This window comes from Eulemur rufifrons, chromosome 7, assembly GCF_041146395.1.
Source record: "Eulemur rufifrons isolate Redbay chromosome 7, OSU_ERuf_1, whole genome shotgun sequence".
Lineage (NCBI taxonomy): Eukaryota > Metazoa > Chordata > Mammalia > Primates > Lemuridae > Eulemur > Eulemur rufifrons.
The window spans coordinates 273560342-273573674 of record NC_090989.1 but is presented as its reverse complement, the minus strand read 5'-3'; the positions used below and the strand labels follow the sequence as shown (position 1 = coordinate 273573674).

The 13333-nt window shown below is 35.0% G+C and overlaps 1 protein-coding gene across 2 annotated transcripts in view; it reads right to left on the bottom strand.

The window, feature by feature from the left end:
* CNTRL (centriolin) overlaps positions 1-13333 on the bottom strand; it is an 83967-nt gene that overhangs the window by 47730 nt on the left and 22904 nt on the right. For both annotated transcript variants that reach the window (XM_069476729.1, XM_069476726.1), the window contains 5 exons: positions 11724-11910; positions 8503-8696; positions 3182-3301; positions 2096-2324; positions 583-692 (listed from right to left, as the gene is read on the bottom strand). In XM_069476729.1, coding sequence (XP_069332830.1) covers positions 583-692; positions 2096-2324; positions 3182-3301; positions 8503-8696; positions 11724-11910 — 840 coding nt within the window. The remainder of the gene's footprint in view (positions 1-582; positions 693-2095; positions 2325-3181; positions 3302-8502; positions 8697-11723; positions 11911-13333) is intronic.

Below are 13333 nucleotides of genomic sequence, written 5' to 3'. Positions count from 1 at the left end.
TTTTTATATACTTTAAAATGTCAAAATACTTTCGTTTTTGAATTTTCTCCTTATATAAGCACACCATGGGTTTGAGCTGCTTACTTCATGACACACGTTGATAAATTCTGAGAGTATGTTACCTCAATCTTTTTGTATACCATATTTTGTATCTTTTTTGTTTGTTTTTACTTCTTGTGTTTCATAAGGTTCATGCTGTAGCAGAGATGTCTTTTGGTTCTTAATCTAGGTCCCAGGATCTTAAAGGTGGAGGGTGCTTAATTAAATTAGAAGAGATATATCAGGAAGCAACTTCCCTGGGTAAGTAGCCATTTTCATAATATAGTAGACTAAATAAAGATACCTTTTAACATAAATTTTAAGTAATTTATTTCTATATACTTTATGAAATTCTAATTGGATATCAGCATGAATGGAAGGAAAATTTAACGGGGAAAAGTAGAACCATATTTGACTCTGAAATTTATTATTTCATAATTAATTAGGCAGCACTGATTTTAAAACTGTTTTATATTGTTATAAAGGGAAAAACATATTTAATTTTTCATTTCCTCTTAGCATTGCTGTTTTGCTTTTACATACTTTTTTTAGTTGTATAGCTTCTTCCAGTTGTTTAAATTCTTCCGTAGCTCTTAAAATTTGTTGTTCTGCCTTTTCTATTTCATCATGTAGTTCTGATAGTCGAGTTTGTGCTGAAAATTTAAAAACCATGCTCACATATACATACACAAGGAAAACCTAGAATTCTGAAAATTCTATGAGATTTTCTTTTTTTACAATAACTTCTTCCTCAATTAATTTGTCATTATAGATCAGAGAAATTTAAAAATCATCTTTATTAGTTAATCTCTAGAATAAATTATTTCATGATATGCTATAGAACTATATTTGATTCTTTTATCTGTAAAATTCTTAACATAAAGGGAGCTTTATTTGACATTTCCAACACTAGTGAACCCTTTTGAGAGAATAAGGATTTTACAAATATCCATTTTATAAGTCACTAAGTTATAATTAGATTCAGAGTATTTGAAAAAAAAAACACAAAACCTTGTGTTAGAGGCAAATGTTTTATGATAGGACTCACTATGAAGAAATTCACTACTGAGCCGTCTCTCCCAGAGGGAGGTGATCTCAAATCAATTACTTTCTATCTCAAATTTCAGATTTGTCTCTCCCTCCCACCCTCCTAGAAAACTATTAGCCAGCCCCTTGAAGTTAGTCTGCACATATATCTGATTTACTTTTGCTTTCCCCCTCCAGAGCCTTGCATATAGTATATGTAGACACAGAGAACTCAGTCTCTTCTCTCCTCTTATCAAGTCAACCTTTACTGGTCTTCCATGCCTTCCATTTAGCTACCAATCAAGGGAAGATAAGCTGCTAATCTGATTGGTTAGAGCCCCACAATGGGCCATGATTACTAGTGGGATGCACGAACTCAGGTCAGCCTTCTCTTTCTTCTGTATCTACACAGCTGAGTGAGTAAGTGGATTCACAGTTTGTCAGTGGCAGAGACTCTAAAGTGCCCTCTTGGCTTGACTTCTTCCTCTATGTGGCTTGACTTCTTTCTCTATGTGGCTTGCCAGAAGGTAGTAAGATCCCTTGAATTAAACTGTGGGGTTGGGGGGGAGGGATGGGGAGGTGGAATGTAGGGTATCAGAAAGAGTCAGAGGTTAGCCTTAAGCCCAAGCCTAGGAGAGTGCTCTGTTCCAGCTTATACAAAGCACTGCTTTAGGTTTTGGCTACATGCATAGTAATCAATAAAATGGTTCTTCACTTGCTTAAATTATTACCAATTATGGCTTTGAGTGTATAGTTCCAATGCCTGTTGGCAGGAGGAGATTTACGCATTCTTGGATTCCCTGGACAAGTTGCTATCAAATTACTGTCAAAAACCCCATTCTCAACCATAACAGGAATCATTAAAAAATAGTCTGCTCAATGAATCAATGCTTCCGTTTTAGACTTTTTATGTAAACAGCAATATAATAAATACCATCAGCATGTTTAATTAAAAGAGTTATAAACCAAAACTGGCCTACATATTCAATCTTTTTATATTTTTAAAGAATTTAAAATAACTTTTAAAAACCTGCACTTATTTTTTTTTCTTTGTCTTCCAGTTGTATGTCCAGTGGTGCATGGGCTCTCAAGTTCACATGCTCATGTCTAAGTTGTTCCCCTTCATCTGGCTGCATCTTCTTGATCTGTACTGCCTGGGCATTATCAATAATGTAACTCTCCGTGGCAAACATATTTCTCTTGTATCTCGATTTGCCAATATAAGGGCTCTCATCTGGGGTGTTATCAAAGTCACCATACTAAAAGCAAAATAAAATTAATGGATTTATGATGTAACAAGTAACTTCTAAGCAGTCAAATGACATTATTCATTTTATTAGTTATAAACATATCACAGAATTGTCTGTTTATATTAATCCTGTATGGCTAGAAGTTCAAAAATATATATATTTTTGTCATATTCTTAATATACCAAAAAAAATTAGAACTAAAAATGGTCTCAAAAGTATTCTTCTTCCTACTACTGAAGAGTGAAAGTTTGGATTGACTGATTAAAGAACTGCCTACAGTTCCGTGATTTTTAGTTTTGCTTAATCTTTCAAATTAGAAATCTGGATGTTTTATTTTGGTTTCTTGGCTGATATAAGTAAAATCTCAGTCTGATAAATTTTAACAATTAAATTAAAAAAAATTAAATAATACATGATATTGGTTAGAGTCATTGGGTCTTAGAAATTAGGCAGTTCCCCTGTTGCAGTGGTATTTATAGCATTTGTACCAATAATGGTTGCCTAATACTGAACCCAGTGGTTACTGAACAAACCATGTAGGGAGATGGTACTAAAGCACTTTTTCTGGAAGTTTGGATTTAAGGGACCTGATTAACCCATACTCTCAAGCAAGGTAAGTGCTGCTTTTAGTTATAGATATGTCTGTGGGCAAAATTCTCTTGGTGCTTTTTACCTGTTTAAGATGTTTTTCTAACTCCCTGAGCCAAATATTTCACAGATTCAACCAAAATGCAGTTTACTTCCCTCAAACAAGAAAGTGGAGTAGTTATTGATAAAATCCTTTACATGTCCCTAGCACCTGTCCTCCCCCAGCCCAACCCAGTCTGGCTTTAATTTTGGATTACTAAAAAGTTAAAATAACTTACCTCTGATGGATAATAATTTAGTGGCTCAAATTTAGCATCAATTTTATGAAAGGCCAATTCCTGTTCCAGCTCATACTGCTTCTGACATGCTCGTGTTAGTTCCATGGTTTTCTGTTTTAGCTAGTAGCCCAGTATATATCAGACAACATATCAGTAATTAGTATAAAGGTGTAATGATATGGCAAGTTCTCGTCATAACTAAAAATTATATTTTCAAAACTCCACAGCAAAGCACACAACATTCAGGACACTTTATCTTAATTCTAAAGTACTATAAAAAATGAAATACAAAATTATCATACGGGATCACATAAAAGACCTTTGAAGTTTACATGCTGTTTCGGGACACAATGAATAAAGACTTTAAAGGTCATTTAAATTTGTTTTATCTAAACATGAAAATAACCCTGCATCAATTATTTTTCTGTAACTGGCTACTAAGTACCTGCTTCCTGATTTTTCAATAATTAGCACTAATTTATTGGACTTTTTCTTCTATTTTAATGATAGCTTCAAATCATGGGGGGAAAATGATAATTGACATTACCGAGGAATGAGAAAGAATGAGGAGGAGGAAAATAAGAAGTTGGTTTTAACTGTCGTACTGTTGTTGCTGTGGTATTTGTGGCTAATGGCATCTCAGTTTTAAGTGTTCAGAACATTATTCTTTGTAATAGAGGGTAAGGAACGTGAATAAGGCCAATCAGATCCAAATATGTAATATTAAATTTTTAATAAAGTAATTCTATTACAATTGTAACTTTTTAGTCATCCTTAGAAATTTTTGGAGCTGGGAGAAGACAAAAAAATCATCCAATCTAATTCTATGAATTTATTAAAAAAGACATTAAATCTCCGATTGGTGAACTGACTTGTCAAAAGATACACATTAGATTAATGGCAGAGGCTAAATATTTTATTAACTAACTAAGAATACTAGCCCCCTTTCTACTTAGCCATTCCTTTGAGTTCATTTCAAAGGTCCACTAAGTGATTTTTTTATCTTTTTTTTTTTTTGCCAGTGTCTGACAGTAGAGACCAGGCAACAAACATGCAGAAAATTTTCATTAATATAAAAATGCAAGCTGAAGAGAATAATACATAAACAAACATGAACATTTTACAAGGCCCAGGAAATAAAAGTCGTGCATGATTTACTTTACAATCACCTCCTGATTATCCATCAAATTGGAAATAATGGTAGCCTGGATAACAGGTAACATTGAGCCGAGTACTCACTGTGTGCTAGACACTGTGCTAAGCATTTTACATATGCTATTTCACTGAATTTTCACAACCACCCTGTGAGATGATAAAAACTGCACAGAGAAGTTAAATAACTTGCCCAGCTGTATAGCTGGTAGTGGACGATGCAGAGTTCAATTCCAAGACTCCTGATTTCAGATATAACACTCTGCCTATCGTACCATGCCACCTCCCATGTCCTGTTGCAGGGTGTCCAGCGCATTACCCACATTGATATTTTTCATTGAATGCTCATAAGTCCCTGAGTCTCAAAAAAGCAACTCACAACCAAGCGTCAATTAATCTTAGGCTTCTCTCCTCAAAGCTCATTGACAATAGAGGAAAACAAAAGGCAAATGTAACTGGTATCATGGAGAATCCATAGATTGGTCTCTGTAGGCAAATAATAATAGTCTATGCATTCCAAAGTACTATTGTGTCTTTTATAGCCCTAAGCTTAGCATATAGTAAGCACTCAATAAATGTCTATTGAAGAAATGCGTAAATGAAAGCAAAATAGGAGTCAAATGAACTGGAAAGTAGGCTAGTTGCAGTATTAGCTGTGGATAATCAAGAGTTGACTGCATGTAACATATTCACCAATCATAAAAATACTACAAATTCTTTCCTCCAGATTCAAATTTGCTCATTAAGAAAATAATACACACATACACACAAGCACATTTCTCAAGGAGGCAAGCCAGTTTTAAAACTTAAAATATAAGCAAGCATATTAATACAAGTTATCATGCAAACCATAAAAAGCATAGTGTGCTGTTCAGCCCTGAAAGAACTACCTTTAGGGAAGAATAAAGAATCAGCCAGAAAAGGGCCTGCAAGAAACCAAGAGAAAGGCTAAAAGGAGAAAGAAGCAAACAGATATTGTCACCTGCAGAACTCTAGAAAGTTAAGCTGTAATAACATAAGTTGTTCTTTACTGACAACTTACTGTAGGAAGATATGATGTTAATAATCAGATGATTATTAGTGGTTTTTCAGTATACATACTTCTATTGCTATTCATTCCATAATAAAGTAGAATAGTTTGCCAGGTGTGGTAGCATAAAAAACAGCTGGGGAATGGGGTGGACTTTCATTTCTACTGTATATATTTGTATTATCTAAATTCATTATAATAAACATACATAAATTTTGTATATATACATGTTTTAAGTGGTTAATGATAAAAATAACATAATGACACAGAGAAGAATACAATCTGACTTCTAACAAAAACAGTTACAGAAAAAAAGTAAAAACTGTTGACAATTTACAAAACATTTATTCATAGCAGAAACATATCAACATTATAAATAAGCAAAAGAGAAAACTATGCAATCATAACAATCCATAATTTTGGGATAGTGCAAAGTCTTAAGATACAACATTTGCCAAGGTTTTCAATGGGTTGACTAACATGCACCAGGGAGTCAGCATACAGAAATTATAAAGTTCTTTTATTTTAGTAATAAAAGATAGATTTTATGTTCCAAAAAAGAACTGTAACTCAGGAAAATTTATTAAATGTTTACAAATGTCACATGATACCACAGTAAGTATTATTTTTTATTTTTGTATTTTAAACACAAATGTTATGCGATGGCACACAAAGTTCACTGTTTAAATAAAATTGATTGGATTGCCATGTAATTCTTTACTGGTTTCATTACTCATCCATCCATTCCACTTTTTTTTTTTTAAATTTTCTTTCTTTTTTTTTTTTTTTTTTGAGACAGAGTCTCACTTTGTTGCCCAGGCTAGAGTGAGTGCCATGGCGTCAGCCTAGCTCACAGCAACCTCAAACTCCTGGGCTCAAGCGATCCTCCTGCCTCAGCCTCCCGAGTAGCTGGGACTACAGGCACGCACCACCATGCCCGGCTAATTTTTTCTATATATATTTTAGTTGTCCATATAATTTCTTTCTATTTTAGTAGAGACGGGGTCTCGCTCTTGCTCAGGCTGGTCTCGAACTCCTGACCTTGAGCGATCCACCCGCCTCGGCCTCCCAGAGTGCTAGGATTACAGGCGTGAGCCACCGCGCCCGGCCTAAATTTTATTTCTTTTTTAGAGATGGGATCTCACTATATTGCCCAGGCTTGTCTTCAAGCTCAAGCAATCCTCATGCCTCACTCCCAAGTAACTGGGACTACAGGTACATACTACCACACCTGGCAATCTATTCTACTTTATTATGGAATGGACAGCAATAGAAGTATGTATAATCTAAAACCACTAATAATCATCTGATTAACATCGTCAATATATGCCTTTAGAATGCAGCTGAGATATTTAAAAACTATCTTCAAATAAAAGGCACATGAAAGAACCCACAAATACTCTGAACATTCAAATAACATTGCTGGGGAAGCTGTCCTGTCTTTCCATCATGTCCCCCTGTTACAAATTACCTTTTTTCTCAAGCAAAGAGACATTCAAGAAGGAGGTAGTTAAGAATCATATTTCAAGTAACAATTCCCTTCCCCACACAAAGGAGGGAACATTCTTTTCTCCTTGTTAAAAAAAAGTAAGTGATTAGGCAGAATTCTTCTTGTTAACAAAACCAATAATTAAGCAAGAATGCCAGTCTTGAAAGGGAAATGCAATAAAGGATAAATGTATCTAGGATTCTATTAGTTATATGACAAGTACAATTCTCTAAATTATATCGGAATAAGGAATTGTCAAAATAAAAGAGGATATCAATATTTATTTTTTCCTTCAGGGAAAATAGCTAAGTTTACAGAATCAGATTCTCTGGCCAAAAAACCTTTTAAGGTCATTTAGTCCATTTCCCTGTCTAATATTCTTGATCTTTCCCCAAAACCCTGAGCATACAGTCATCCAGCCTCTGCCTGTTTCAGTGACAGCAAACACAATCCAGAGGTACCACATTTTATCTCAGGACAGCTATTAGAAATTTCTATTTTATTACTAAATGAAAATGTGTTTTACCATAATTCCATTTACCAGGGCTTATTTTTATCTCATGGGACCTTAGTATATAACTCTAGTCCTTCTTCCATGAAATACTCCTTTGAATTTCTGAGAGCAATTCTCATAGCTCATTGGGTCTCCTCTTATCCCCTGTTCTTTTGTCCATTCCTCTATAACATGGTCTTAAGAGGTTTGAAGCCTCTGGGTCAGTCACCTTCTAAACATACACTATCTAGTTTGTCTAAATCTTTCTGTTTGAATATATTTTTTCTTACTTCAACCATAAAGCCAAATTATACAAAATTTAAATATTATAGATATGCATAAAGGGCAATTTGAAAGTGTTCTATAGTTTCACTCCTTAGAAATAAGAGATTGGTATATATTCTGCCATTTTTCCCTAAACATACTACTAAGTATTTTTAGATATAGCATCATACTTGATATACTGTTTTGCAACTTGCTTTTTTTCACATAGTGAAATGTGTTAGACATCCTTCCATGTCATGACATACAGCTCTAGCTCATTTTATTAACAGCAACACTCTATTCTACCACATAAAAGTCCACTGAGGAACATTTTAGTTATCTGCAATTTTTGCTAATATGAACAATGTTGTAGTAAATATCCTTATATATGTGCGTGTGTGTATACCTATCATATATATACATATGCATATATATGCAAAATCTTTACATATTCTTGCTACCATTTCTGTAGAATATATTATTAGAAATGGAATCTCTGAGATATCAAGTATATCCATTTAAAATTTGGATAATTTCGCCAAATTGCCTTCTAAAAGTTTTGCCAATGTACGATCTCACCTACAATGTTGTTGTTTAAAAAAATACAAACATCTAGGGGCAGTCTCATCAACTCCTCATAGTGGAGTGTCACCTTCCCCTTTTGTTCTGAATACCATACTTCACATAATACAGCCCAAAACAGCATTAGTCTTTCAGGAAGCCTTATCACAGAGTACACAGTTAACTACAATTCATAAAGTCCTTTGCACATATTACTGTTAAACCACATCTTCCCCATTCTTTGGTCAGGAAGTTGTATTTTTAGACTGAAGGGCAAAGCATTCTCTGTCTTAAGAGAATACAGCCAAAAACAGTGGCAAATATGAACTTACCAATTCATTTTTTGTGTTTAGGTCACTCTGTAGCTCCTTACAGCTCTGTTTCTGTAACATGGCCTCCTCTTTTAATGATTTGTTCAGTTTATCTTGATGTTGAATTTCCTCAAGGAACTTTGTTTGTTTGCTTTTAAGCTCTTCAGTTTCCATTGTCTTCTTTTCCAAGTCTCTTTCCAGTCTTTCTACCTCTTCTGAAAATAAAAATTTAATAGTTTATCATTATATTTCCTACTTGAAAAAAGGCAAGAATATTTCTTAAAACAATAGCTAAAAAGTCTAAGAATAATGTTAACACAGTTCTAATTTCAAAATTATCCATCATGGTTTTGGGAGAAAAGACTATTTTGAACTTGAAATTGATTTATATTAAAAAGCAAGAAGGCATTATTAACATTTGGATTACATTTAAAAAAAATAATACTTTACTCCCAAGTATTTAATCCAATTAGTGTGTTGATAAATGAAGTTTTTTCCCCGGGTCCCCTTTAAAAAACATGCACTATTTTATTTGATAGCAGTAATTACATTTAAAGGATACTGCAAACATGTTTGTAAAACACTACATTATCTTAAAACCTTTCAAAGGCTTCTTCTTAGGATAAGATCCAGAAAGTTTACACCAAGAGCTGAGAAGACTCCCCTCTTCAGCCTCATCTTTAAGCATACTCAACTGCAGCTTTCCTAAAATGATTCCAGTTCTTCAGATTTGTGATGCCTCTTTTCACCTCCAGGCTTTTATTCACACCTTTTGCCTGGAACTGTCTTCCTCTATATCTCCTACTGTGCTATTTTATTTTATATCCTCCAGATCTTAAGTTTTAAACAATATTTTGAGACGCCTGCCCTGACCCTGAGGTTAGATGCTTCTCAGGGATGCTCCCCTGCCACCCTGAACTTCTGCTATAGCCCTTATCACACAGGGAGTTGTAAAATGTGATCAAATAGCTTTGCTCTCTGCCTTCACCACTAAAGCTTCACAAAAGCAGAAACTGAATTTATCTGGCTCACCACAGGATCCTAACATTAAAGGTTTCTAATTAACATTTGAAGTCATGAATGAACCATAAGTAGTTTAAGCACTTCCCCTAATAGAATATTTATATGATGACTTTCCTTTGCATTATTTATATTTTTAATGGTTCCAAAACATAAACTTCAGAATAACAAATGTTGAGTTAGGGGGAATTCCAAACTATTAGAAATTTGCCACATTTCTCAAGTGTTGGATCAAACCATATGAAACTGCCATTTTTGTAGGTCAAAACAGACTAACATCAATTTCAAATGGTTGAACATACAGGCTCATTTCCCAACACTCTAAAATGGCTATTTCATGTCTTTCTCTTTCTCCTCAAATCTCCTGTACATCTTTTTCTATTTTTTCTCTCAGCTGATGACCTCACATTTCATTGAGAAAATGACCCCATCAGTGGGAACTCCCTTGTTTTTCCACCACCAAAGCAACAAAAGTACCACATGCGCACATGTCTTCTCTCCTTTCTGATGGAGAAAGTGTCCCTCCTACTAAGAGATGATTTTTCCTCTTTCTCTAATCTTATTCTCTTGTCTCCTCAAGGACCAAAAGAATTGAGCCATGACTTCTTTTTTCATTCTGATCTTGAACATTCTGTTTGTTTCTTTGATTATTGGTTTTGAGGTTTACTGCATTCATTGTTTCTGCCCATTTCCTGGTCCAGAAGCTATTGGTGAATTTTTAATTTTTTTAACTTTTAGACTTTCTTAAAAAATTCATTTATTAAGTACTCAGGAAGAGAAATTGTGCGAGGAAATTTCATATCTTCAGGCAAATGTCTCCCTCTCATTTACTCTTCAACCCATTATAATCTAGCTTTTGTCCCTACCACTCCTTAACTGCTCCTGTCAAGATCATCATCACATGTTGCCAACCTAAAGCACTTCTCTGATCATCTCACTTCATGTCTCAGCAACATTCAACATGGTTGACCACTTCCTCTCTTGAAACCTCTGGGCTTTTGTAACCCACTATTTCCTGATTTTCTCCTACTTTGCTGGCCTATTGTTCTCAGTTTCCTTAACTGGCTGCTCTTCCTTCTCATCCCAACCCCCACCTGAATGAGCTGGTTTGCATGGAAATATATATCATTTTTATGCTGATGACTCCCCAATTTATATCTCTAGTCCAGATTTCTTCAAACTCCAGATTCACATTTCTGACTCTCTACTTGACACCTACTTGGTTGCCTCACAGACATTTCAAACTCAGTATGTCCTAAACAAAACTCTGAATGCACCCATTTTTATAGTCACTTACTCAAACCAGAAGGCTGAGAATGAGCCAATCCGTTAGAAAGTGCTGCTAATTCTACCTTCAAAATTGATCCATCTATTTTTCATATCCACATGCAACACTTAAATACAGACCCCCAGCCACATTTCTAGCCTGGATTACTCCCATCCAAGTACTAACCAGACCCACCCCTGCTTAGTTTCCAAAATCAGAAGAAATTGGAGATGTTCAGGGTGGTATGGCATAGACTCTAGCCTACATTACTGCACTAGCCTCCCTTCCTCTCCATTTTGTCCTGCTCCAAATCATTCTCCACCACGCATCAAAAATTATCTTCTTCATATATAAACTAGATCCCATGTCCCATCTCTGCTTAAAATTTGTCAGTGGCTTTCCATTGCACATGGAATAAAATCCAAACCGCAAGGTCCTGTGCCATTTCACACCTTCCCATCTCTCTAAACTTTTTCTTGAGCTATCCTCCAATCCTTCCGATCTTCTTTCAGTTCCTTGAACTCACTAGGGTCTTTCTAACCTCAAAGAACAAGCTTTTCCCCCTTCCTGAATGCCATTCTTCAAATGGCTAACCCTTTCTTCCCTTTGTCTTCAGCTTAAATGTCTCTTCCTCAGCCATTCCTTTATACCACAAAGAGGGTTCCCCTCAGTTACTTTACCTGAGTTCATTTGCTTTTTGTCTGTCTTCTCAACTAAAACATAAGTTGCATGAAGGCCAGCACCGTAAGTGTTGCTCCTTAGTGTATCCATAGTACCAAGTACAGCGCCTGGTGCCCAGTACATGCTCAATAAATACTTGTTGAATGAATTGATTTTAAAGTGCCATTTTCCATGTACATTTTAATAGCATTATAAAGTTGATAATACATTTTTTTAGATAACTCCTGAAAACAAATTCTTCCCTTATCCAAATTTAGTTTAAATGTCATCTTACCTAAACTGAATCTCTCAAAAGCCTCCTGTCTATCTTGAGTGGTTACTGGCTGACCTTCCAAACTTTCCAGTGAACGGAGGTGGAAAATGGTAAACTGGAGATAATGAGGAAGGGTCACAATTGGATTTTCAATTAGGATCAGAGAAGTCAAATCTTGAAGCGGTTTCAACTTGCTTACATCTTGTAGCTGAAATGATAAAACATTAGTATTAGTATAGTTTAAAAATCATAAACATACCTAAAGGAAGTAATCAGTTAAGAAAATTTCTCTTAATATGGCAAGGAATCTATTCATGAAACCAATCACCCAAAAGTAGTGGTGTGAGGGGAGGGACAGAAAGGGAGTATATGAGTATTTATAGTGTATCAGGGTAGTAGTATACACTTTCCATATACCATTTCATGTGTGACTCCTCACAACAACCTAGGATGTAAGTATCATCTTAATTTTACAGATGAAGAAACTGAGGATCAAAAAAGTTAGGTGACTTCCCCAAAGCTCAGACCCTGGAAGTGAATAAAACAGGACTTGAAATCAAGTTTGTGTAACTCTAAACTTATTGTTTTTTCATCATACTGATTGACTGAATAAATTAAAAAATGAATGGCTATAAAAAAGATTTTGATAAATCTTCAGATAACTGAGTTATAATTGATAGTTAAAAAACATAAGGATATGTAGAGATACTCACATTTTTAAAGTCAGATTCTTATGCTATTCAAAGAGGGATTTTAAAAGGTTTAGAAACAGAATTCCAAATAACTAGTACAAATAAAACTTCTCTCCTAAGTGAATACACATCACTCTTTTTTTTTGTTTTTTATTTTAGCTCATTATGGGAGTATAAAAGTTCAGGTTATATATATTGCCCATGCCTCCCCATCCCCCCGAGTCTGAGCTTCAAGTGTGTCCATTCCCCAGGCAGTGCACATCGCACTCATCAAGTAGGTGTACACCCATCCCTTCCCCCCAGCCCCCACCTCTGTCCGATACCCAATTGGTGTTATTCCCAAATGATGCATCACTCTTAATTATGTCAATGTCAAATATAAACTAGGTTGAGAACATCATACAAAATTTGAAATGAATATTTATTTATTGAATGATTTTCCTATTACTCAGCTGATACCGAGTAGTACCTAAAGATTAAGTACTTTGAGAAATATTTGTAGCAAACTTTAGATTCATGGCTACCTTTTCCCATTATCCCATAAGCTTCAAGAGCTCCAAGGTGATCCTGTACAACATAGTATAAGGCTTGGTCTCTGAGGCTCTTGGGCTGTCACTGTGAAATGGAAGAGAGTCACCTTACCAGATCTTTATGAAGATGAAATAAAAAAGCATAGAACATGTACCCGAATGTTTATAGCAGCACAATTCACAATAGCAAAGATGTGGAAACAACCCAAATGCCCATCAATACATGACTGGATTAGTAAGCTGTGGTATATGTATACCATGGAATATTACTCAGCTATAAGAAATAATGAAGATACGCCATCTCTATGGTTCTCCTGGAGAGAGTTGGAACCCATTATATTAAGTGAAGTATCCCAAGAATGGAAAAACAAGCATCACATGTACTCACCAGAAAATTGGTTTCCCTGAT